At 50.3% G+C, this 26,338-nt stretch overlaps 2 protein-coding genes and 1 pseudogene across 2 annotated transcripts; 1 reads left to right on the top strand and 2 right to left on the bottom strand.

Annotated features, from left to right (window-relative positions):
* Nucleotides 1-1,119: 1,119 nt before the first annotated feature.
* On the bottom strand, nt 1,120-2,968 carry LOC131094338 (pre-mRNA-splicing factor SLU7-like; annotated as a pseudogene).
* An 8,048-nt stretch (nt 2,969-11,016) lies between these two features.
* Nucleotides 11,017-15,834, top strand: VAT1 (vesicle amine transport 1). The gene is made up of 6 exons (XM_058041939.1): nt 11,017-11,346; nt 12,508-12,715; nt 13,042-13,212; nt 13,301-13,390; nt 14,279-14,520; nt 15,498-15,834. Exons 1-6 carry the CDS (start codon nt 11,017-11,019, stop codon nt 15,597-15,599), a joined length of 1,143 nt encoding a protein of 380 aa, XP_057897922.1. The 3' UTR covers nt 15,600-15,834.
* A 4,074-nt stretch (nt 15,835-19,908) lies between these two features.
* On the bottom strand, nt 19,909-26,123 carry LOC131094012 (uncharacterized). The gene is made up of 6 exons (XM_058041479.1): nt 25,946-26,123; nt 25,157-25,260; nt 23,562-24,248; nt 21,375-23,516; nt 20,832-21,040; nt 19,909-20,390 (listed from the first exon to the last, which is right to left on the bottom strand). The coding sequence occupies exons 1-6, from the start codon at nt 26,121-26,123 to the stop codon at nt 20,321-20,323; spliced, it is 3,390 nt and encodes a 1,129-aa protein (XP_057897462.1). The 3' UTR covers nt 19,909-20,320.
* Between the last annotated feature and the right edge of the window lie 215 nt (nt 26,124-26,338).

Genomic DNA, 26,338 nt, shown 5'->3' with positions numbered 1-26,338 from the left:
ATTGCCTTTTCCCCTCCTCTTTTTCAACTGCAAGTGTTTTAGGGGGAAGAACAGAGGGCAGAATCGTGGAGTTTTCCCTTCCCTTTTTGGGGTGGCACCTGCCCATCAATTGGGAATGGCTCATCTATATTTAATTTATTTAATTGCTCTGGTGTAGATATGGCTTGGCCGCTGCAGCTCTGTTCCTTTCATTTTTATTTATTTTTTTAAGCAAAACATGATTTATTAAAGGCATAGGGGAAAACACAACCATATAACAGCTCCTGGTTTAAGTATATAAAAAGTGAAATAATTCAGAGTACATTTAATGGTGCTCGTGATACATTTAAACAGGATGTTTTGAGTCCACCCTACCTCCTCCTAGAATTTAAAACAAGGAAAAGAAATTACAGAAATACCCCTTTACCACCTCACACAACTGCAACTAGAGGTGTCTACAGACAGCATCTCCAAAGTGTGTGGTTTGTAGTTTTTAACACACGCTGCACGAGAATGTCTTAATGCAGACAAGTCAGGATTAAGTCACTGGCAGTCTTTTTGGATATTCTCCTTGTTTGCTTCCCCATACTGCTGCTTGATTTGTGAAATTTCATTTTCCAGCTCTGACAGGAATATTCCACTGCAAAGTGATCAAGAAACTCTGTATTCTTTTACAGTCATGAGACAGGCTTAACAAGTGAGAAGCTCTAGTAGTAGTTGTGTCAATTTTTGTCAAGCATTTTTGTTGTGTATTGACACTTGCTGACCATTTCTACTGACTAGTCAGTTTTACTGCATTACAACTTTATACATTAGTTGGTCAAATATATATATATACATGTATTAGTTGGCCAAATTTCAGGATTTCAATCAGATCTCCTTCAAGAACTTACAGAGTAGGTGCATGTATTTTATGTATACATATGTTATATGTGTGTGGCTGTATTTGTATACATACACACACATTTACAAAACTCCAGTAACTACTAGACTGCTCATGTCTGCTGAAAGAAGCTTTCACAAATTTCTTCAGACCACAAAAAGGCTTTTGTTCTTTTAGACATGTACAAAATTAAGTGTCTAGAGAGTTGTAAACAACAATGGGAAAAGCTTTTTGTACTGGAATGGTGCCTCCTGTGATTACTGCCCAAGAAAAGAGGCCATGGGGCCATCAGGTCTCTGCCTTTTCACTCTGTAGGCCTCCATCTCCTCTTCTGTTGGCTCCCTGGCTTCATACTGGCTGTTGTATGGTCTCCTCCTCTCATCTAACTGCGTGATTTCTCTGAGGTGCAGAAGTTGAGCCTCTTCAGCATTTAGGGCCTTTTTTAGTTTTTCTTGCTTCTTTTCCTCTTCACCCTCACTGTTGGAATTTGAGCTCTTCTTGTGCTTCTTCTTTCTCTTCTCTTTCTGTTTCTCTTGGTGGATCTCCATCAGTGTTTTGGGTTTTATCATGTGTTCTTCCTCCTCAGGCTGCTTTTCCATTAAACTTGCCTCTGTATTAGCAATTTCTTTCCCAGTTTCCCCTGTACAGTAGGAGTACTCGACAAAGGAGTGACAGCACTTGTAACCCCACTTCCCTTCCTTCCAGCACGAACCCCAAATGCATGTATGGTTGTTGATCCTCACATCCTCTTCATGCTTAGAGCAAGCAATAGCTCTCTGCTGTCCCTTGATGACTGTTCCATGCCTAGATTACTCCACATAATTTTCTGTTTGAGCTAGCAGCAGTTCAGCTGGGAGGGCATCTAAATGTTCCTGTCCTCCATACTTCTCCAGGATGCTTTCCTTCTGCTGTGCCTTGAAATCTTCTTTTTTTGCTTTGAAAGATTTATAAAGGAGCTCTAATTTGGTAGGGTCTGCTTGAAGATGAACTTCAGAGCCTTTGTCATAAGCCTTCCAAGCAAAGAGCTGAGTCTGTGCCATTGAAATGGCATCACCTGTGTAGTGAACAAAGTTGTCAACAGCATAAGCAACTTCATCTGGACTCCTGCCTGTGTTGGCATAAGGGTTCTCCCTCATTGCTCTTGTTTTGGGATCATAATAAGCAGAGTTTGGGTCTAGATTCCTCAAGTATTTAGCAATATCTGCCCGAATACGTAAATTTCGGACTGTGATGCGTCTTTTGGAGTCAAAGTTCTGCCCGGGCATATCTCTGTGTCTCATATCATGTCATCTGTGTATTTGTCCTCATCTTCACTGCTGTGATCTCTTTCTGTCTGTGAATTTGATTCCTCTTCTCCCCCCTGGTGTCTTGGGGAGTTCACTCGCTCCAGCTTCCCTGATGCCAACTCCTCCTGAAGCTTCTGTGCTTTCAGTGCACATTGGGCCAAATCAACCTTGGAATATTCCTCAACAATTTTCATGTGTTCCTCTGGGTCATAACCATTCCACCTGTCTCTCTTCCCATCGTAACCAAACACCAGCTGGGGCTGCACGTGTTCATCCTGGGCAATATCCATGCCTGTGTATTTTGCTCCAGCTTTCCTGGGTCTCTCCATGCAGTGTTTCCTTTTGTGTGTCAGTGCCCCGCAGTTCTCACAGGCTCCTCTGCGGTACCTCGTGGCCACAGAGTGCTCCTGAACTCCTCGTTTGTACCAATCTCCAGAGGAGTTGTACACCTTTTGCTTCTCTGCCTGAGGTCTCTGATGCTTTAGTGTGGGTCTCCTGGAAGGATCTATGTACCACGGTGCTGAAGAGATGTACTGAGGAATATGAGGGTTGATGTCTTTTCCTTTTTCATCCACCTCAGCCGGTGCATTTCCAAGTTTTCTCTGCTCTTCTAATTCTTTCTTTTTCCTCCAATCTTCCCTCATCATCTTCTTTGGTTCCTCCAGGCTCACACCATTTGCACCTGAGGTCATTTTGGGTTTTTTCCTGCCAGGCCACAGCACTGCCCCACAACACTCCTCTCCCCTGTGCCTCTCCTCTCCTCCCAATATTATTTGCAACAATTAATTTTAAAGTCTTCACTATGTCCTATAACCTTGAATTTTATCTGCAGCAGTTCTTAAGAGTTTAGAAATAATCAGATCACAGTAAAAGAACTTTACTGCTGAAGCAGACAAAGTCAGAGCAGGAGCTGACAGCCTGTGTGTCAGGGTGGTGGCTCAGCCCTCGTGCAGTGCCAGCTGTGGTTCTGGTGGAGGAGGAATCCTGGAGAAGAGTGGAATTTTCCTCTGAAGGTCCAGTGAAGGCCTAGAAGGGTCTGGTCTTCCTCTGGGAATCCAGTGGGAAAGGCTGCTGTGGTGATCCAGCCCTCAGATTATATCCAGGTAGGAATGTTTGGCTCCTCCCCCTGGGCAGAGCATCTCCCAGTGGGATGGTGGAGTTTTATCAGCCATGCAGGGACACTCAATGGCCCATTAACAAAAGATAATTAATCGTTAATGGCCCATTCACAGAAGATAACTCCTGGAGGGAGGATTGAGTCCTGGAAGAGATAAAGAACACTGTCCCACCTGGTTTGAACAGCTGGCAATAGAACACATGCTCCTGGTTACATCTTGCATTGCACTCTAAGACAGTTAAACATCACTTTTCTGCATTGTAACATGTACAGTTGTTTTCCTTTAAGAGATGACTCTGACTAAAACAGCTGCGATGAAACACTGCCAAACACCTGTTTGTGCATAAAGAAGGTACAGGGTGTTCACCCTTGATTTTATCAAAGATTTTATTGCTTGTTACAATCTCTGCTGTTTTATCTTCCATAGATAACACAGAAGAGTCAGTGATGATTCTACATTATGGCTGTTATTGATTGTGAGCTGTTTCAGTGTTTTCCTCTGTTTCATTTTTCAGTCATGGTACATGACTGTTTAGAAAGGTGTTATCTCAACTTCCTGAGATGGTTATTGCTGATGTATTGATTACATTGTGTGAATTTACTGATTTTATAATAGGCATCGTTCATAAGATGTTATTACTGTATTTATAACCAGCTTCTTATATGTTTTAACATCTTTTTGTGTAATTATCTAAAAGACATGTAACATTTCAGGACTCTTTTTTCCTTCTCTAGCCACTTATGCATCTCTTAGACTAGCTGAGCTCTCTCGCCAGACCTGCACTGACTCTGTGGTTTAACCCAACGTTGTCTCATAATTTTAAGTATTTTTCAGAGTTCCAAGAAAAGATACCTGAGCTTCATTGAAACCCTCCTCCAAACTGCTAATCTGGTGGTTTTCCCCAGTTATTATCACAGAGGCACTCCTGCAGTTTGCTGTGTTTGAAGCATCTCAATCCTGAAGGAAACCTCAGAAGGATCCAGCTACTGGATGCTTTGATTAGTCTTTAACCCAAGGCCTTTACTCATAACTGCTATTTTTAGGAGCCTTGTTTTAAAATGTGTTTGGGGGATTCCCTCCCAGTTGGAGCCTGAGTGGTGGCCAGGCCTTGGCTCTACCTGGATGGAGAATTTGACAACAAACCCAAATGTTTTCTGCATCAAAACCAGATTCAGGTCACTTTGACTTGAAAATTTGACCCTTTATATATGATAGCTGAACCTATTTTTAAAGTAAGCTTGGGAATTATTATCTAGAAATAATTATCCAAGCCCTCACTAAATTGAGATTTGTCATCTGTTTGCAGATTCTGGGATGATGGTACAGTATTTCAGAGATTCCTAATTACCTAATTTCACATGTATTATTAATTATGTGTATTATCTGAAATATTCTTAGTTGTTGTACCTGATTTATTCTTGATTACTGTCAGTTTCTTGTTCACTACATGTATTGTTTTGCCTTGATGTTTCTTCATGCAAATGAGAAGATTATTTAATACAACGATCTATTCTGATGGTGAAAAACAAATGCACCTGTGTAAACAATGAAATTTGTCCCATGAGAACCCACAAAGGAAAAGTGTAAACATATCTAGAGAGAGAAAATTTGATAGAAATTTACAATATGAATGAACTGAATTTCACTGTATTGCTGACCAATTAGGTTTAACACAGCGCCTTCTGATATTTCCTACAAATATGAGCTTTGTGAATAAAGAATAAAGAATTTGCTTTCTGCATGAAGAAAATGGAGTCTGGGCTGATTTATTCCAACAGCAGAGATGCAGCAAATACAAGTCAGCAGCAATTAGGATGGTTGAAAAAAGAAAGAAAAAAAAAATCCAAATCCCCTTTCATGTGTCCAGCCTGTTTACATTCTGGGCTAGAATAATGCTGATCTGACTCACTGCTGGCATTAATGAAGTTTGCACCTCTGGGTGAGCAATTTAATTTATCTCAGCAAGCCAAAGCTCATTATAACAGTCCATAAATGCTATCAGATGAAAGCAGCATCCTTCAGCAACCTCAGGGATTAAAGCACGGAGGCATTCAAGTGCCAAGGATTCTGCTGGAAAGGCTGCAGTGTGTGAAAGAGCATGTGTGCTGGAGGCTGAGGGAGCACAATGAATGCCTCAATTACTGCTGCAGGTTTCTCTGTGTGGAGACAGTGAGCTGAGCCTCTGGAGGAGTGAGAAATGTGTATTTTATGATTGAAAATCATAAAAAAAAACGGCCCTTGGACAGCAGCAGAGGTGGTGCTGCTGCAGAGAAACCCAGGTGTGAAAAATGCCAGTCACTTGTTTTTAGAGTTTTAAAAAGTTTAATAGTAAAAAAATGTTTATAAAAATAACAATTAGAGTAATAAAAATTGGACAATTGGAATTAGGACAATATGAGACAATAAAAACAAAGAGTTACAGACAGTCTGGGTACCTTTTCTGGGCAAAATAAGCCTGAAAAAGAACCCACGTTAACAGAGGATTAACCTTAAAAGGAACAGCCTGTTGCATATTCATACACCTCATCCATGATGCATAAATTCCATTCAAACGCAGGATTCTGTCTGGTCAGTGTCAGCTTCTTCCTCTGAGTCCTAAGGTGTCTTCAGGGCTGAGCAAGGCAGGAAGAAGTTCATTTCTTCTGCTAAGGCAGCAATGAATTCTCTTTCTCTGAAATATTTAGGTGTCCTGTGGCTGCTATCTCAGTGTGAGTACCTCATTCCTATCTTAAAAAAAGTATCCTACATAGCATTTTAACATTATGTTATAACCTAAAACTATATTTAACACAGTACTTAAGAAAATTAATACAGCATCACTTTCTAACACAACACATATAACATTCATTTTAATATTTGTGAAAAGCCAATCATAAAATACACATTTTTCACACCAGGTCTTGATCCAAGGCACAGCCACACTGCCCACAGTGGCAAGTCTGTAATTTTCAGTGTGGTAAAACCCACTGACCAGATAATGGGGTTTTCGTGGATGCACAGCATGTGGATGTGCTAAGCCTGTGATTTTGGGACTATAATTGTCAGTAAATTATTGATGCTGTGGCATAAGGTTGAAGCTAAGGAGGCTGATTTTTATTTCACATGATTTCTCCAAGGACTGCAGTGGAGAAAGTGCCTATTTCCAGAGGAGGATGCTGCTCTGCGCACCCCTGGGATCTGGCCCCGTGCCATTCACTGCCTCTGCATATCCCCAGCCTCTGCTGCTGGGCAAAAATGGAGAATTCCCACAGCCTTTGTGGCAATGATGCTCTGTGCTGGGAGGATTTCTTCAGCGAGCTGCCATCCACTGAGCTTCTGTAGCACTTGACAAGTGCCTCAATTTGTCTGTGATCAAAACAGCAGCGCAGGGAGCTGCAGCTGTGAGTGGCAGCTGTGTCTGAGGGCTTCTGTCAGATCTCCTCCACCTGCTGCTCTAGCTGTCAAATCTAAACGTCATTTACTGTGATACAGGCACAGAAAGTGTCACCAGGAGGCACAGCACTCCTGGTATGTGTGAGGCAGGTGGGATCTTGTCTGTGTGTCCCTCTCTGTGCACGCAAGGGTGAAGAAAAGGCAGAGCAGAGGCAGGAGGAATCTTTCTCTGGAATTTCTAACAAATCCAGGTAGATGGATGGAGGTCAACGCTTGCTGTAGAGCCAGGACACCAAACTGCAGAGCCCTGAAAGGGTCTGAGCACCCCATGGGGGCTGAATGCAGCCCCAGAGCTGCTTCCCTTGCCCTGGCCTGCAGATAGGGCAGGATGAAAGGAGCAGGAGATGAGGACGGTGACACCAGGTCAGGGCCAGAGCTGGACTGAGGAGCCCCAAATTTGAGCACCTCACCTGTGGGGTGGAGCCACCCCATGTCCAGCAGCCAGCCCCTGGCCACCAGTGGGGTCTCAGGGAGCCCTGCCCTGCAAGGTGAGGATTTTGTGGGCCTGAGCCTCTGGGGTTGTGTCCTCAGCCAGCCCTGGGAGCTGGCACAGGCAGCTGCTTGCTGACAAGGAAACTGCTGCCAGTTGGGCTTTTTTATCTTTTTTGCCTGGTCATTGTTCAGATGTCCTTGAGAGCGGAGCAGAGGGAGTGCTGGAGCCCTTGGTAGGAATAAAAGGACAAGGAACAAAGGGCCAGGCAGGGGAGCTGGCACTGATCCTACTCTGGCACATCCTCCTCAAACCCTTCCAGGGGATCAGGGGAGGCTGCAGGAGGCTGGGAAAAGCAGGAGAGCAGGAAAAAGCAGGAGAGCAGCTTACAGGGAGGTGCAGGGCTGCTGGAAACTCAGTGTCTGGCAGAGAGAGAATGAGAACAGCTACCTCAGTGCCCTGTGCCCACCTCTGGCTGTGAATCACAAGTCAGCACCATTCAGAACAGCAGCAAGAGCTCACATTTGGAGAGCTTGCTGGAAAACGGGCTAGAGCAGCAATTCCATTGGGAAAAATAGCTTTGTCCAGCTAATGCTCCCAATGTCCTGTGGGCAGTGCCCTGATGTGCTGGGGGTGCCAGCAGCTGAGATGCAGAGATGCAGTTTCATGCTGACCCCATCTCCAGCAGCTGAGATGCAGAGATGCAGTTTCATGCTGACCCCATCTCCAGCAGCTGATATCCCAGAGATGCAGTTTCATGCTGACTCCATTCCCAGCAGCTGAGATGCAGAGATGCAGTTTCATGCTGACCCCATCTCCAGCAGCTGATGTCCCAGAGATGCAGTTTCATGCTGACCCCATCTCCAGCAGCTGATGTCCCAGAGATGCAGTTTCATGCTGACCCCATCTCCAGCAGCTGAGATGCAGAGATGCAGCTTCATGCTGACCCCATTCCCAGCAGCTGGTGTCCCAGAGGTGCAGTTTCATGCCGACCCCATCTCCAGCAGCTGGTGTCCCCCCTGGTGTGCTGGGGGTGCCAGCTCAAGGTGTGCCAGCTGCCCATGCCCAGCCCATGCCCTGCACACCTGCCTGCTCCCAAAAGAGCCTCACTCACACCAACTCCAGAGCCAGGACTGACCTCAACCCTGCTGCTCCAACACTGTGAAAACAGCCGTGGGTGAGGATTTACAGGGACAATGTTACTGACTGAGCTGATAAGGAAAAACTGACTCAGAAACACCAAAGAGACCAAGGCAGAAAGAGCATCCTGCCCTTCCACAGGGACCTGCCATGTGCAGAAATGTCCCTGTCCTGTCCAATCTGCTCCAGGGCTTCACAGAGCTGGAGGAGTCTCACAGAAGAGGGATCTGAATTCTCAAATCCACTCTCTTCACTGACCACTCAGTCTCTGGGGATCATCCCTGAACTCTGGGGTGGGCAAAGGGTGAAACCCTTTGGTTTCACCCACCACAAGAGCCCTGACAGCTGTGAAAATAAATCACTGGAAGAAGGAAGGTTAGGAAAGCTCCTAGGAAGAGCAGCAGAAGATAAGGGATTGTTTTGACCGCTTCTTTCTCATCTGGGCTGTGGCACATGCCCACACATCAGGAAGGCACATCTGTATTCTCAGGGCCGACCAACAGCAAACAAAGGGTGAAGCTGTGCTGTTATCTTGCCACACAACTGGGCATGATTTCCTCCTTGCCCCCACTGCAGCCACCCCAACACCCATAAATCTGCCACGCACACACCACGAGCAGCCTGCCCCAGGCTCTGTCCTCCTCCTGCCTCCTTTCCTGTCTTTGTGCTGCTCTTCCTGAGCAGTCCCAGGCTCTGCTAGGGTCAGGGCAGCCCAGCCTGGAGCATCCTGCAGGACACAGCCATGCAGAGCTCCTGCAGCCCAGCCCAGCAGCTCACACTGGGCCTCCTGCAGCCACCAAAGACCCTGGAGATGACAGTGTGAAAAATGCCAATCAATTGTTTTTAGTATTTTAAAATTTAATTTATTATTATTACAATAAATTATAAATATATTATAATATATTAATATAATATAATGTATTATGTAATATATTATAGATTACATTATATTATATATTACATATTACATATTACATATTACATTATATATTACATATAATATATAATATATAATAAATATTATATAATATATAATATATAATATATAATATATAATATATAATATATAATATATAATATATAATATATAATATATAATATATATACATAATATATTATATATTGTTTATTGCTTATATTTAAATATAATGCATTATTAAATATAATAATTTATTATTTAAATTTTAGTTTATTATTAGCAGTAATAAAACGGTTATAAAAATAGTAATATAATTAGAGTAATAAAGAATTGGACAATTTGAATTAGGACAATATGAGACAATAAGAATAAAGAGTTACAGATGGTCCGGGTACCTCTTTCTGGGCAAAATAAGCCCGAAAACGGACCCACGTTAACAGAGGATTAACCCTTAAAAGCAACAGCCTGTTGCATATTCATACACCTCATACATGATGCATAAATTCCATTCAAACACAGGATTCTGTCTGGTCATCCTGAACGTCTTCCTCTGAATCCTAACAACATCTTCAGGTCTGAGTGAGGCAGGAAGAAGTTCGTTTATTCTGATAATGAAGCAATAAATTCTTTTACTCTGAAATATTTAGGTGTCCTGTGGCTGCTATCTTGCTGTGAGTGCTTTCTTTTAAAAAACCTTCTTACACAGCATAGCTGCTGTTTTAACATTATGTTATAACCTAAAACTATATTGAACACACCACTTAAGAAAATTAATACAGCACCACTTTCTAACACTACACATATAATATTCATTTTAATATTTGCAAAAAGCCAATCGTAAAATAGGCATTTTTCACTCCGGGGTTTGCTGATCCGTGGGCCAGCCAGAGCTGTCACAGTGCTGACAGTGCCCTGTGCAGGGTTTTGCTTGGCTTGGGAATGACACGGAAATTTCCCAGCACTCTGATTATCCTCTCTGTGGTTTGTGGTTTCTTTTTGGGCATGGATATTTTCCTGTTTCGGGGCTCTCTGATTTGCTCTCTTGAGCAGTCACCCTGCAGTGGTTTGTTAGGGATGGGCTCAGATGAGAGAGGTGTGGATTCTGTTGTGCTCTGCACACACAAAATGGCACCGGATCGGGATTCCCGATGGAAATGGGAGTGTTCACACATTGATATTCACACAGTGATATTCACACAGTGATATCTGTGATATCTGGGAGCCGAACAGGGACCCGAGCAGTGAGCTCAGGGAGGACGCTGCTGTCTGCTGGCAGAAACAGAGGCTGGATCCAGCGATCTGCCCGCACACACTGCCTGATTTATTTGTCTTTAGCTGCAGGATTAGAGCTCAGTTCCTCCCTCCGATCTCTGCGTAGCCCGAGCCTCCTCCCTGCCGCAGAGCTCCCCGCAAGGCTCAGGATTTCCGCACTATAAATTAGAAAAGTAACTCAGGGAAATGATGAAATGATGCTCCAGCAAAACTGCTGCCATTCCAACCATGCCCCCAGGAAGGGTGCGAGCAGCAGCATGTTTGCTCGGAAGGAATCATTTAGAAAAAAAAATTAAAAAAAAAATTAAAAGGGGGAAAAAAAGAATAAAAAAAAAAAAAAAAAAAAAAGGAAAATAAAGGGGAAAAGGGCGGTGTGGAGGAGAAGATGCTGGCGCGGCAGGGGGAGCGGGCCCAGGGGCTGGGCGGCCTCACCGCCCCGCCCGCCGCCACTCGCTGCTGCCCCGCCCGAGCCGCTCCGCCCCCGGCCGCGCCCCGGCCCTTCCCCGCCCGCCGCCGCCGCCGCCGCTCCGCAGCCGCTCCCGCCGCTCCGCACCGCCATGTCCGCCGAGCCGGCCCCGGCCCCCGCCGCCCCCGAGCCGGCCCCCGGCCCCGAGCCGCCGGCGGGCGGCGGGGAGGCGCCGGCGGAGCACCGGGCGCTGGTGCTGACCGGCTTCGGCGGCTACGACAAGGTGAAGGTGCAGGCGCGGCGCGGCGCGGAGCCGCGGCCCGGGGAGGTCTCGGTCGCCGTCCGCGCCTGCGGGCTCAACTTCGCCGACCTGATGGCGCGGCAGGGCCTGTACGACCGCCTGCCGCCGCCGCCCGTGTGCCCCGGCATGGAGTGCGCCGGCACCGTGCGCGCCCTCGGCGACGGCGTCCGCGACCGACAGGTGAGGGCGGCCCGGGCCGCCGGCCCCGAACCGCCCCGGGGTGCCGAGCCCGCCCCGGCCCGCCGGCCCCGAACCGCCCCGGGCTGCGGCCTCGAACCGCCCCGAGCCCGCCCCGGCCCGCTGGCCCCGAACCGCCCCGAGGTGCGGCCCAGGCCCGCTGCCCGCAGCCCCGGGAGTCCCGGCGGGCCCCGGCAGCGCTGAGCCCCCGGCAGGGACCCCGCCGATCCTCCCCGCCGGGGATTTGGAGGCGACAGGGCGGCGGACAAAGGCCAGGGACAAAGGGGCAGGGCGGGCGAGCATCCCCGGGCCGGCCCTGCCGCTCCGGGAGAACGGGCGGGGAGGAGCGGGGGAGGCCGTGGGGCTCAGATTCGGGAGGTTTTCCTAAGTTTGGAGGTGTATTTTCCACGATTGATGCTACTAAGCCATTCCCAAAGGATCCTGCCTCTGGGCAGGATGATGGCAAGGAGCAGCAGTAATATTTTTTAGCTTGGGCAAGGAGGGCAGGATACGGTTCTCGTCCCTCTTGTGTTGTGGGGGATCTGCCATGGATCCAGTGGTTGGTTTGGGCAACCACAATTTGGGTTTGGGTACCACTACAAAGCCAGAGCCTGGAGTGCCTGTGGTCTCCAGGGAGAACGGGCAGGGAGGAGCTGGAGGAGGCCGTGTGCCTCAGATTCCGGAGGTTTTCCTGAGTTTGGAGGTGCATTTATCATGATTGATACTACCAAACGTTTCCCTAAGGCGTCCTGCCTCTTGGCAGGATGATGGCAAGGAGCAGCAATAATATTTTTTCGTGTTTAGACTTCTGCTCCCAGCTTGGGCAAGGAGGGCAGGACATGGTCCTCATCCCTCTTGTCTTGTGGTGGATCCAGCATGGATCCAGTGGTTGGTTTGGGCAACCACAGTTTGGGTTTGGGTGCCACTACAAAGCCAGAGCCTGGGGTGCCTGTGGTCTCTGGGGTTCCTGGTGTGTGCCCAGGTCTGTGGTGGGAGATTCTGTGCTGCAGCCTCCCAGTGAGGAGAGGGTTAAACCAGCAGTGCTGCAGTCTCTGCACACAGAACTGTGTGGATGCAGAAGCTCTGACACACCGAGGGCAAGGTTCTGATGGCTTCTGCTAACCTTGGGGGCTTGTTTTACACCACCTTGCCCTCTGATTTCAGGTTGGTGACAAGGTAATGGTCCTGGCCAGGTCAGGGCTCTGGCAAGAAGTGGTGAATGTGCCGGTCAGTCACACCTTCCCAATGCCTGAGGGGATGAGCTTCGAGGAAGCTGCTGCTCTTCTTGTGAACTACATCACTGCCTACATGATTCTGTTTGACTTTGGAAACCTGAGACCCAACCAGAGTGTCCTCATCCACATGGCTGCAGGTAAATAATTCTTGCCAGACTATACTGAGACTCTTGATTTCGCTGTGCAGCTTCTGAGTAAGTGACATGGGTGAGGAAATTATCAGAATGGGGCTGGGCTGATCAAATACCACCTGGCAGAGAGGCAGGCTTTGTGCTGACCCCATTCCCCAGCAGCTGGGGTCACTCTCTCCCAGTGTGTCCCAGGCAGAGCCTCTATTCCCCAGGCTGCTGTGCTGTGTGATTGGTACAGGCAGGGATAATTTACTAAGCAAGTTTTTACATGAGTTTTTTTAATTTACACTGGGGCTGTTTGCTTCTAAACCTTTCTTACTGCCGATTTTCAGGTGGTGTGGGAACTGCTGCCATCCAGCTGTGCAAGACTGTAGAAAATGTCACCATTTTTGGCACAGCATCTGCCTCCAAGCACGAGACCCTCAAGGAGAGTGGAGTTGCTCACCCCATTGACTACAGAACCATGGATTACGCAGAGGAGGTCCGGAAAATCTCTCCCAAAGGTGAGATGTGGTGGAGGACTTGTTCAGCTCTCTTGCATTTCTTTCAATTTGCAAAGAAGCTTTTATTTACTTCCAATTCCCTCTCTAGGTGTTGACATTGTCCTGGACCCTCTGGGAGGATCTGATACATCCAAAGCTTTTAACCTCTTGAAGCCAATGGGCAAACTCATCACTTATGGTGAGTGTGGGCAAAGTGCCCAAAAAACCCAGGGACTGTGTGAGGGTGGAATGGGATCCACACAGAAGTGGTGCATGGCTGTCAGGGATACTATTCCTCACTGTGTTGCAGTTATTTTATTTAATTAAGGTCTTTAGGATGCTTTGGCTTGGTGAAGCAGAGGGGAGTGAGATTTGTGCTGTGTCCCCAGCCTGCAAGGCTCTTCCCGTGGTGAAAGGAGCCTGCAAGGCTCTTCTCTCTCTTGGAGTAAAAGCTGATGCCTGCAGGGGAAGCTGGAATGTGCTCAGGGAGGAATACTGGCATAGTTGCTTTGTCTAGGCTGACTTAATGCACAGCCTTGCTTTTCTTTCAGAGGATGTGTGGGAGATGAGGTTTGAGGCTACTGAATACTTATCTCTCCATTCCCCAGCCCTGGAACACTGTGATTTTGTCCCACAGACAAAGCCCTCACACAGCCCCCAGTGGGATTCCAGACACTTGCAGCAGTGTGCTGCTTTGGTTGTCCCAGCCACTGCAGCTTGTGATTCCCCTGGAGAAGCAGGGCTGGAGGAGAAGGGGAAAACTGTCCTGCCTGGCTGGGTGGCACTTGTAACCCTTTCTTACCTCTGCCAGCCCTCCTAGCTGCACTGCTGCTGCCTTAGGAGGGCTAAAGAGAGGAGTTGTTCTGCATTTCTGCATTTCTCATGTGCATTTTTGCCACATGAGTGCTGATAATCCAAATTATGCTCATCTAGAGGCTGAGGCAGGTGCCTGTTTATATTGAAGGTCAGCTGGGCAGGTTTTGCTGTGGTCATTTCTCAGCTCTGTGCCTGGTCTGAGCTGTTCCATGAGGTGCCCTTTGCCTCTTGTGTTGTGTTCCAGCTCACCTGTGGCTTTCCTTCTTTGCAGGGGTAGCAAACCTGCTCACTGGGCAGAAGAAGAACCTCATGGCTATGGCTAAAACCTGGTGGAACCAGTTCAGCATCACTGCCTTGCAGCTCCTGCACCAGAACAAGGCTGTGTGTGGCTACCATCTTGGATATATGGATGAAGAGGTTGAGCTTCTCAGGAGTGTTGTTGCCAAGCTGGTTAACCTGTACAGCCAAGGCAAAATCAAGCCCAAAATAGACTCTGTGTGGCCCTTTGATCAGGTGAGTCTGAGCTGACATCCAGTGGTACAGAGCACCTCGTCCATGGGGGCTGAACTGTTGAAAATGTCTAATAACCATCTGCTCTCAGACGTTCTGAGGCTGAGTTTTATTCCTTTTAAAATATTAAGGCTGAGTAAAGTGGCTGGGCTGTTGTGCTCCAGTGCACAGGGCTGGGCAGTGCCAGACAGGGTCCCTGGGGAGCAGGGCAGGTGCTCAGCTGAGCTCCATGGGCAGCAGCAGCAGGAGGGGCTGGGTTCTGCATCACACTGCAGCTTGCCCTGAGTGCTCTGTAGCCTGTAATTAAGCAGACAGATGGGGAGGTTGTTGCTGCCCTTCCAAGAGTGCCAAAGAGCCCAGGCAGTGAAGCAGAATGAAGGGAGCAGCAGGTTTTCCAGCAGCTCTGCTCTGCTCAGGGTTATTGCATTGATGTGTCCAGGCAGAGCCAGGCTCTTCCCTTGGGGATGCTGGGGCAGGAGCTGCTGCAGGGGAGCAGAGAACTTACTGATGATAGTCAGTGTTCATACCTGAGAACTGATGCAAAGGCTTAAGGAAAGCTTTGATTCCAGGCCTGGCCCAGGTGCTTGAAAATAATGATAAAAATGATACAATTCTGTGCATGTATTGTTTTGTGCAGCTGGTAGAAGCTTTGTCCTGCTGGCAGGTGGCTGGATTCCTCCCTTTGGAGAGTGACACACGCTGCACTTCCACATTTGTGTGAGCAGAGCCTCCCTGTGTGTGTGTGTGTTTAGGTTGGGCTGTGTGAATTCTTGGTAGTTTCCTATAGGCCTGCTGGGGTAATTGCCCAGGTCTGTCCAAAACACACCTGTGCAAGGCACCTGGATGCTTGGGACGTGCTTGAACTTCAGGAAAGCTGCCTCTCAGTTATCAGAGTGCTCTGGGGGTGCTGAGGGGCCCAGGAGGGGCACAAATGCTCTCTGCAGTGGGTGGGGGTCTCACCAGGCTCCTTTTGCCTCCAGGTGGCAGAGGCTATGAAGCAGATGCAAGAAAAGAAGAATGTTGGAAAAGTCATCCTGGTTCCTGAAGCACCCAAGGAAGAATCTAAAAAAGCAGAGAACTAAGGAGAAGGGATGAATGCAGATTATGAATTCATGGTTTAACTCCCTGATCTCTTTGGGACCTGGAAATGGACAGATCAGTATCTCCCATCTTTCACCAGTACAAGAACATCATGGTTATCATTCAGATGAGGTTTGCATGCTCTTGTTGTGACTGACCCTTTGCCAGACATGCCTCCTGCTCTCTCTTTTGAAGCCTGTTTATTTCATACTGCTTTCTAACCACTTGTTTCTCCACTGAATTTCCAGACTAACCTCCTTTTTCTCTGGCAGTGAGGCTGAAGCTTCCGAGCAGTTGGTGACTGACAACTGCACAGCCTGTCACTGTAAAGTCAAGGCACAAAGTACTGTAACAACTGCCAAGTGTCTCTGCAGAAACTGAGCCCTGCTGAAGCATTTGCACTCTCAGCTTTGGGAAAGTCTGTTCAGCAGAGGATTGGCCAAATGTAGGATGTTTCCTCCACAGCCAAAGGAAAACCACAGCTGGCCTAGTTAAATTCAAGCAGGGGTTTCTCTTCTGTTCACACTAACCTGGCTTTATTCCCTCTGCTTTTTGTAGGCCACTAACACAGCCAGATATTAACAGCTCATGTCGTTTTTGCCTTGACCATCCTGGCAATTTGGATCCTATTGCAGATCACACTCCATTTGCAGTGACTTCTCTGTGCAGTCTGTAAATCCCCTGACAGGCTGGGCTGGGCTATGTCTGACTACAGAAGAAAAGTTTCAATTAGATAACCTGATCCTGTCCATTTTCTATTTCCAAATTGTATAGAGAGATCTGAGCAGTGTCTGATTCTTAGAGACCATAAGGACTCAACTGTGTCTCAAACAACTGGAACAATTATGTTGGCTCTGTGCTTTATTATGTTGGGCTCCAAGTTGGTGTTGTTAGGGCTTCACCCTTGTCTTTGTATTTCCAAGGGCTGCAGTATTGAATTGGACTTGAGTGAGATGGAAACAAAATCATCCCCTATTAATGCTTTGTGCAGTGCCCTGTGCACTGAGGAGGTGTTGGAGTTTGGGAAGGAACTTTCAGGAGCCCCTCCTGTGGGCTGGCTGCCCTGCAGCCTGGGCTGGCTCTCCCTGTGGCACACTGGTGAGATGACAAACAGCCCAGCTGTGTGTCAATGTGCCTCTTTACCTGCACATTCTGAGCAGTTTTCCATTGTCTCCCAGCTCATTTCCTGCAGCAGGGCTTGGCTCTTCTCCCCCTGAATCTGTCCTGGGGCTCTGGCACTGAGGGTTTAGGAGCTGCTTGGGATGCTCCTCCCTATACCAGAACTGTTTCATCTTCTACTTTTCTTTCCTTGTGTGTAGTTGGAAACAGAGCTGTGTAGAGACCCAAGCCCAGCTCTGTGAGCACCTTGAGCCCTGGGTGATGCAGTCCTTGAGCCCACTTTGAGCCCTGGGTGTTGTTGTCCTGGACCCTGCTTGCAGCTCTGGGCCCACTCTGGTGCTGTCAGTGCTTACTTGGCATGGGCTGTAGGTGTTGTGGGCTTTTGGGCTTCATTTTGGATTTGAAATGGTAAACCTAAGGGCACTAAGAGCTGCCCATCATGGAAGAGCTTGTGCTTCAGAAGCAGAACCTTGAGGCTAGAATCCTGCTCAATTAGGCCACAGGGAAGGCCCAGGGCCCAAGGAGGGCAGGTACCCACTGGGCACAGGGCTGGGCACACAGCCCCATCACCACCCAGGGCTGGAGTTCCTCTCTGAATTCCCCCTCAGCCTGCTCAGTGGGACTCTGCCAGTGCAGTTTGGGGTGCAGGTGCTTGGGCTCAGTCCAGAGTTCTTTAGAAATGCACTGGCACAGCTTCCAGGGCTTTTCCCGTGGCTAACTTTAAATATTGCAACAATCCTGTTCCCTACAATCTCAGAGGAGTGCTGGAGTCCTCTCACAGATCCTTGTCAGTTCATCTCTTGAATTTCATAAACACAGGCTGATGGAACTCTCAAGCACAACTTTTTACCTTTCTGAATCCAAAATCTTGCTGCTTCTTTCAGCCTGCCCCGTTGTGCTGATTTAGATTGAATCCAACACTGTCTAATGCTGCTTTACCAGGTGTGAAAACAGGACTGTCTAAATTGCTGAAATGGAAAGTCTGGACCTGTTCCTCTGAGAAACTGGACTTCACCTTGATGCCAGGGCAGCATGCTGAAAAGGCACACAACCCTGCACATGCTCTGATTGTAAAAGGGAAGCTGTTCTGGTGTGTTTCACAGCAACATCCTCTCTCTCCCTGCTTTTTCCTGAGCCAGTCTCGTGCTCAGTGCCTTACATGGATGGCCTTGGGTCAGGCAGTGTGGCAGGGCTCTCACAGAGCCCTCAGAGCCCTCTCTCTGCCCTGCTGCCTCCTGTGTGCCACAGCAAACAGCATCTCGGTGCCTTCTGCTACATGACTAAGAAGTCACTGGGGCCTTCTCCATTCTGGCCTTTCAAAGTATTGCCAAAACACTGTTTTGACTCTTGTTAGCTCTGTTTTGTGAACTCTGGTGATGTTGTTGGACTTTCCATGAGTTAGCTGTTCTCTCCCCAGGTGTTCCAGCCTTTCTGGGGCTGACCTAGTGCTTCTGTACCCCCCAGTCCATAAGATCTGTTGTAAAGCCCTTGTCTTTCCCAGGGCAGAGCTGTTTGGCTCCAGGGTGAGGCTTTATCAGCTGCTCCAGCCTTGGCTCTTTAGAAACAATCCTAGCTCCTGGCTCTTTTTGGGCTCACATGTCTTTCTAAGCAGAAATTCCTGAAGCCCTTATCAAGGCAGGAATGCCAAGCAGTCACTGCCTGTTCCAGGTCAGCACTATTTTGTGTCTCTTGGTAGCAACAGTGTTTTCTACAGGAAGACCAAGATTAAATGTAACCTTGCAACCCTCTGCTCAAAGTTCTGCTCCACGTGGGTGTGGTTGGTTGTGTTTTGGTTTTTTACTTTTCTTTTTTATGGGCCAGTTAAGTATAAAACCTGTGTAAAACAACTTCAAGTGTCTTAATCCAGTTAACCAGCCAGTTTGTGTACTAAGGACCAAAGCAAAAAAAAAAACCAAAATGAAACCCTAGGATAAAAATCATTCCATTCAGTGTTGCTTGTTTAGGGCAAAGTTGTGCTACTGAGGAACTGGGAGATTGCTGTACTTAATCATGTGTGCCATTCCAGAAGTGCAATTTAATGTTTATTTTACTGATTGTCTTGACTCAAAGGTTGTGCCATGAGGAGTGCAGGTGGAAGTGTAAGGAGTTGGTGAGTGGAGGAGGCACCCCCAGCCCTGCCTGCTGCAGGGGGCTCGGTGCCAGTGCCTCTCCTGTCATTGCTGCAGTGGCTCCCAGCCTGGTGCTGCTGCTCTTGCTGACTGCAGGAGGGCAAGGGAGCAGAGGTGGCCCTGCCCAGTGCTCTGGGAAGGAGTTCAGCTCTAGGATTTGTTTCAGACACCTGTATTAAACTAGAATGGATTAACCAGGGAGATGTAAGAAGCACTGTGTGTGTGAGGCTTCAGCTGGAGCAGGATTCTGGCCTGCTGACAGCTGCTATCATAGGTGTGAATCCACTCAAGTTGCTGAAGCCTCTGGTGTGCTGAGCCCTCGTGCTGGCAAAGTGTTTTTGGCAAGTAGTACATGAGCATGATGTGAAATGTGTTAGACTCTGAGTGAGCCTCTTGCAGCATATGGTCTGGTCTGTACTGTCTGAGTTGTGTTGATTTGCAGATTTGTGATATGAGTGCTGCTCATCCTACAGACACATAGCAAATCTTTTGTTTAAAAAATATATTTCGCTTTTTTGTGTAACCGAGTTGGACAGAAGACAACTGTGCCACTGCTGTTTACATGACTACAATGTGTACTGCTCCTCTGTCAAATGTTACCATATGCCTTATGTGTTCCAAATGGTAATTAAAGCATAACAAAACCTTCACAGTGCTGCTCAGCTTTCTGTGGTGGTGAACCCTCTGCCCACAGCAGATTCAGTTGACAAAATGTAATGCTTCCAGCAGGAGGAGATGCCTCTGCTCTCAGGAACAACTGTTGGCTGGAGTGTTGTTCCTGACACTCATCCTGAGGGCAGCCATGGTGATGTTTGTTTGTGAAGCCTTTAGCTGGGCTCTGCACTTCATATCTGGGTGTGGCAGTAGCCAGGTGGGACTGAAGTGGGTGCCTGTGCTGAGGGTAAGACAAGGCATGAACAGCCATCATCAAACATGAGAATAAATCCTGTTTATTTGTCAGCATGGAGACTGTCCCTGGGAGGAGGCAGCTGCTGAAAGCTGTTAAATGTTCTCCTCAAGAGAGCCCCAGGTCACCTGCTGGCCTCAGAGCAGGGGCCTGAAAGCTGACACTAAGGAGAGCTCATCTCCAGCCCCAGCTCTGGCAGCAGCTGAGCTGGAACCTCTGTAGTGGCAGGAGGTGGAAGAAACTTCCAGAAGCTGGGGCTGGATGAGATGCAAACTCCTGCCCAGGTTTGTGTCTGCTGCTGGAAGCCAAACAGGGCTCACTCAGGCTGCAATCAGCTCTGTGATTTCAGGGCATGCATCCAAGAGGAGCTGGAGTTTCTGGCAAGCACTGAGGCCTGCATGGGGCAGGGACAGAGGTGCTGCTCTTTGCTAAAGTGCAGAGTTCTGGCTACGTGTGGGGAAAGCAGGAGCTCTTTCAACAAACACCTGCTTCTTCCTGAGCTGTCTCTGTGAAGCTGCAGTTCTCAGCAGGAAAAGAAGGTGAAGGGAAGCCACAGGCTGTGGGAGAATCACACAAGGCCCAGTTTATTGAGGACTGTGCCAACCTCATGGAGGTACTGGGCATCTGGGTAGCCATTCCTGTGGGGCAGAGAGGAAGCACTGTAAATCCTGCTGCTGTGCCAAAACCACAGTGGGAAGCAGCCCTTTATTTTTGTCCCACCCTTTCAGAGGGGCTGAGAGGGGAATTGCTGCCCCTGGGATGTCCTGCAGCCTGCAGGTGCAGCTTGTACCCAGCACAGGCTCTAAGTGAACAGGGCCCACAGTTCCTGTCCATGGGGAATTACAGGTTTACACAACACTTAGGGATGGATTTGTGGGATGGATTTGCTCCAGCTGGAGAGTGCCAGGGCTGCTCTGCCATGCCACAGCTGCCCTGCAAGCTGAAGCAAAGGGAAGCACCAACTCTGCCACTGTGCCATCCCTGCCAGGATTTGTTGAGCTGGAGCCCCTGGTTCTCCTCCTCCCATTGCTAAAATATCCCCAACCATACCCAGAAGCTCGGGATGAGCTGGGCCATACCTGGCTTTGCCTCCATCCCAGGAGGTTTTGTGGGGGATAGGGCCCCATGTTACTCTTTCCTCTCCATTGCAGGACTTGATCTGGAATGTCAGCCCACATTCAAACGCTCTCTTCAGCAGCTTTGCTATCTTCACCCCTTCTGTGTTTTCAGGCAGGAAGGCACAAAAATTCCCCCCTTTGTAAGGGTGTCCTGGGCGAGGGTCCCCAACCTTGGAACAGGAATAAGACGTTTTAAACAATGGCTGGAATGCTTTGCCTCTGAGGGGATTTCTAAGGTTTGTCTAGCTTGAAAACTACACTCATGACCATGATCCCCATGGGCTGACAGTCACTGTCAACTGAAACCAGAGGTCACACATGCTTTTGAGAAGCAGCAAGCTGCTCCAAAACCTGCTGTGGAGCTTTTTGCCTTTCACAGGTTAATACCTCTGCCGATTTTTCTGTGGGGCAGGGAGCTGTGGCTGCTCTTTCCCCCCCCAGCCACCCTGACAGCCCTCTCTGTGTGGGCTGCAGTGGGATGGGGAAGCTCTGTGTGGTACCTACCCCCTGCACTCCATCAGGGATGTTGTAAGCAAGCTGAAATGTTGAGTCCGGATAGAATCCAGGCAGGCTCTGGGACAGGGAGGAGATCTTCAGTGTCCCCAGGATATTGCAGCTTGGCATATCTGAGGAGGAGTCACAGCAAGCTGGCTGCAAACTGTCTGCTGCAAAACATGTCCTGCACAAGGCGTGACCACAGGAGCCCTGGCAGGTCACCCCTGAGGCCTGGCAAGCATCACACTGCTCCAGAGGGATGGTGCTGCTTTCCTGGCCAAGGCTGGGCTCTCTTCTCTGCTGTGATGGGAGCTCAGGCTCCTCCTGCTCGTTGCTCCTGCCCCCTGGGAGCTGGGCCCTTCCCTGCTCTGTGGGCTCTGCTGCAGGTGCCTGTTGGGCCACAGCTGGTGCTGGCTCAGCAGCCACAGCCCTGGGTAGCCAGGTGGGCATAGAGTGAGGAGTTTCATCAGCTGCAGGGACTGGACAGTGCTGCTGTCCCATTGCTTCGTTGTGGCCTCCTCTGCTCTTGTCTCTTGCAAACTGGAACCTGTCTGGCAAGACTTGCTTCAGCCGGGGGCTGTCGGGCTCCCCCAGGGTCAGTTTTGTCTTGCGCTGTTCCTGGAACTCCCTCAGGCCAGGAGGGCTCTGCTTATCCCCTGTGCCAAGGCTCAGCAGGCTGCTTCCTCGTCTGCCAGCCCCAGAATCAACACAGCCCCTGGCTTCCTCCTGCCCCCAAGCCTGCTGGTACCTCCAAGGGCTGGGGGACGCCTTTTCCTCAGCCTCTGGCAGCCAGGAAGCCCTGAGCACATGTGGAGAGTCCATTTTATTGATGATGTTCAGGTGCTGTGGGGAACTCAGGCCACCAGGAAGGGCCACATCCAGCACTGGGTCCTGGCTTCTGCTTGGCTGGATGACACTCAGTTTCCCTGTACTCTCTGGTCCAGGAGACAGGGATGAAGACTTCATGGCACAGAGCCTCCTAGAGGAAAACATGTGGAAGGCCTCACTCACTCCTGGCAGCATCTCCTTGGGGCAGGCAAGGTAGAGCTTGTACTTGTCTTTGCTGAGTCCAACCTGGAAGGATTTTCCCCGCAAGAGGCTGCACAGTTCACTCAGGTCACTGTCATCTGGCCCACTGACAGCAAGCTCTGAGTAGCTCACACTCTGGCACACCAAGTCAGGGCACTTCTGCACTAGATCTTCCACCTTCCATTTAGCCTGGAGCAGCCTTCTCCTGTCCTCTGCCTGCAGCATCAGCACCGTGCAGTCGCCGGCGTGGCGCTCCGAGATGTGCACCCCTCCGGCCCTGCACAGCTCATCAATAGCAGCATGGCACACATCCTTCAGGTAAAACCACTGCAGAGTGTCCAGGCTTATCTCCTCGCTCACCCTGCTGATGTCTCCAGAGTTGCTGCTTTCCTTTGACCTCGACAGGGAGAAGCTGTTGGACCGTCTCAGCACAGGGCTGGATGCTGAGGGTTTGCAGCCTAGAGCAAAAGGGGTCCATGTCACATCACAGTTGCTGTAGATGCCAGCAAGGGAGTGGTACCCAAAGGGACCTGAGCCTTTAGAGTCCTCAGCATGCTGAAAAGTGCTGTTTTCTTTGCCTGCAACAGGCATCAGCACCTTTTCTCCTGTGAGTCTGGCACCTCCTTCCACATGGTCCCTTTCTGTGGGGTCATTCTGCTGAGGCTCTGCTGCTGACCCCAGAACTTTATCTGCCATAGGGGTGGGAGGCTGATACTGCTGGCTCAGTGCCCTTGGGTCACTCTGACCAGGAACATCTGTCTCTAATGAATGTTTCCCAGAAAGCTGCACCTGTGCCACTGCTGGAGAGTCCTGACTCACCAAGAGGTCCTGGCCAGCCTGAGACCTGTCAGCTTTCAGGGTGCTGAAGCTGGCAGCTAGCTTGAACTCACCTTTCTGCTCCTGCTTGCTTGGGCTGAGCCTTGTGGGTGAAGGATGCACAGGAGGTTTGCCCAGGAGTGGTGCAGCCTCTGTGGTGCCAGAGGGCTGGGAGCTGCTCAGCGTGTCAACCGTGCGCGCAGCACTTCTCCTGGTGACACAATCCTCAAGGAACTGCTTGGCCTTGCACACATCAACCAGGCTTCCAACGAGATAAAGCTGCTTCACGTCCTCATGGCAGAGCAGCTGGGGATACAGCTCCTGCAGCTCACGTGTCAGAGCCCTGAGTGCCTGGCTGTCCATCCCCAGCCCTTTCTTAGCGATCTTCTCCTTGCGCAGGCTCGCCTCCAGCTGCTGGTAGAGCTGCTGCAGGGCCAGCTGGGCCTGCCTCAAGGCCTCTGTGTCCCCAGACACTCCTCCAGATGGCTGGAGGTACAACACAGCAATGCCATCGCCACTGACATCCACCACATCCACGTGGTGCTGCTGCAGCACACCCTGGTACTCAGCAGCACAGAACCTCTGCATGTACAAGTAAATGTCCGAGTCCACGGCGAGGGAAAAGTCCTCCAGCTTCCCCAAAAGTTCCACAGCTTCCTCACCCACTGGGCTCTGAGGTGATGGTTCTTTAGCTGCCATTTCCTGCACCTGGTCGCAATCTGGCAGCTTTGCTGCCTCTTGGGCTGGCTCAGTGGAGTCAGGCACTTGCTGCTGATCAGGCATTCCCATCTCCTTGGCCCCACAGCTGGAAGCTGGCAGGAGGATCTGGCCACTGGCCTGGTTCTTGAGGTTCAGGCTGCTGAGAAGGTCTCTGCTGAAGGTCTGCAGCTCAGTGAACGGGCCCTGCACTATGCACTGCATGTTCTTGGAGTCGAAGCTGAAGTGTACATTGCTGTACTCTTTGTGCAAGTCCTTCAGGAGGGTTTTGCCCGTGGGCAGCTTGCCATAGTCAATCGTCATGCTCACGTGTATGAAGATCTGCAAGTAGACAGCAAGGGAGTGAGAGAGCAAGGACCAAAACCAGCCCCTTTCAGAGGCACAGAAGGCAAGTGGCCCTGCATTACTGTGACACACTCTTCCACCTCTCTCCCTCAGCATCCTGCTTTCAAGAGATGCACCCTGACACAGACAGGACCAAAGACCCAGACTAAGCAACTCCTTGACCTTGTGCACTTGTCAAAAGCTTTCTGCAAACAAGGAATCGGAGGGGGGAAGTGCACAGAGACAGGGCCACATTTCTACACACTGGGAGCTCTTCAAAAATCCCAAACCCAAGAAATCCACTATTGTTTTGCATCTGAAATGCAGTTGCTCTCTTGCCTTTGCAGAGCTTCAGCTCCAGATCTTCAAGCAGTTTTAGCACCACAGGCTTGCAAAAAGGTCTGCAAGGCCAGGTTAATTCCCATGCCCCTGTTTTGGGGGCTCAGATATGAAAACATGAGACATGGCTACAGCCACGGTCCCTTGAGACTGGAGGAAGAGGCAAGAACTCTCCAGTGCTCCCCAGACACCAGCACGTCTGTTTGCTAGGCTTTCCTGAGAAGGAAAGAGGAATAATACACTGTGAATCCAGCTGATGACACGGCAGAGGCATTAACAGGATCCCCTGTGTGGCACCAGATGGACTGGGGAAAAGTGCCTGTTCTCTTCCAGCCTGACTACCCTCCAACTGACAGGCACAAATGCCAGATGACTGAGAGCACAGCCTGCCTGCCTGTCCCTGTGCTATTAGCACAGGGGAAAAAAAAAATCTTCATTTGAATATGAATGAGGACGGATTTAAGTGTAATTAAGATGAAAGGAGAGAGTGAGGTCTCCCTTCTCAAGCTGTCTGCCAGGCACAGAGTCTGTGTGGGAGCAGCTGGGGCTGCCACATCCCTCAGTACCTCATTGGGGCTCAGCTCTGAAGCGTGGGGCGTCACCTCCAGTGGGTACTGTGTCTTCCCAATGGCCAGCACGTGGTTCTTCACCTGCAGGATCCTCTGGGCCACTGGTGGGAAAAGCCACCCAGACCTCTGTCAGCCCAGCCAGGGGACAGCAGTGGGGTGGGGGACAGTGGGACAGGGATGGTAGGGCTGGGGACAGTGAGACAGGGGCAGGACAGAGGATGGGTGGACAGGGGAGGGTGGGCAAGGCAATGTCAGGGTTGGGGATGGTCACACAGGGAAGAGTGGGGCTGGGGATGGTGGGACAGGGCACAGAGGGGCTGGGGGTGGTGGGACAAGGAAGAGAGGGGCAGGGGATGGTGGGGCAGGGATGAGGGGAGCTGGGGATGGTGGGACAAGGAAGAGAGGGGCAGGGGATGGTGGGGCAGGGCACAGAGGAGCTGGGGATGGTGGGACAAGAAAGAGAGGGGCAGGGGGTGGTGGGGCAGGGCACAGAGGAGCTGGGGATGGTGGGACAAGAAAGAGAGGGGCAGGGGATGGTGGGGCAGGGCACAGAGGGGCTGGGGATGGTGGGACAGGGATGAGGGGAGCTGGGGATGGTGGGAAAGGGAAGAGTGGGGTTGGGGGTGGTGGGACAGGGCACAGAGGGGCTGGGGCAGGTGGGAGAGGGATGAGGGGAGCTGGGGATGGTGGGAAAGGGAAGAGTGGGGTTGGGGGTGGTGGGACAGGGCACAGAGGGGCTGGGGAAGGTGGGCCAGGCCAGGCCCCCGAGGGTCCCGCGGGCGTTACCTTCCGGCGCCTCGAAGGTGATGAGGGCGCAGGGCAGGGAGCCGGGCAGCACCCGGACGTTGGCGATGTCGCCGCCGCCGTTGCGGGAGCGCAGGAAGTGAATGGTCAGCTTGTCGGCCGCCCTGTCGGGGGGCAGCTCGGCGGGGAAGCCCTGCACCCGCACCGTGCGGCCCGCCATGCCCGCGGCGGCGGCTGCCCGGGCTCCGCCACACCGGCACGGCCTCGCCGCCCGCTCCCACAGCTCCGGCCACCGCCCCGACCCCTCCGCCGCGAGGAAACGAAAGCGAAAGCGGAGCCGCTCCGCCCTGGGCCCGCGGGAGGGCGCGGCCCGGCTCCTCAGGGCTCAGCTTCGCCCTGGCCCCTCAGAGCGCGGCCGGGAAAGGCTCAGCCTCA

The sequence above is a fragment of the Melospiza georgiana genome, chromosome 28 (assembly GCF_028018845.1).
Source record: "Melospiza georgiana isolate bMelGeo1 chromosome 28, bMelGeo1.pri, whole genome shotgun sequence".
In the NCBI taxonomy this organism is placed as follows: Eukaryota; Metazoa; Chordata; class Aves; order Passeriformes; family Passerellidae; genus Melospiza; species Melospiza georgiana.
The sequence above is the reverse complement of the archived record's forward strand: the minus strand, read 5'-3'. Positions and strand labels throughout refer to the sequence as shown.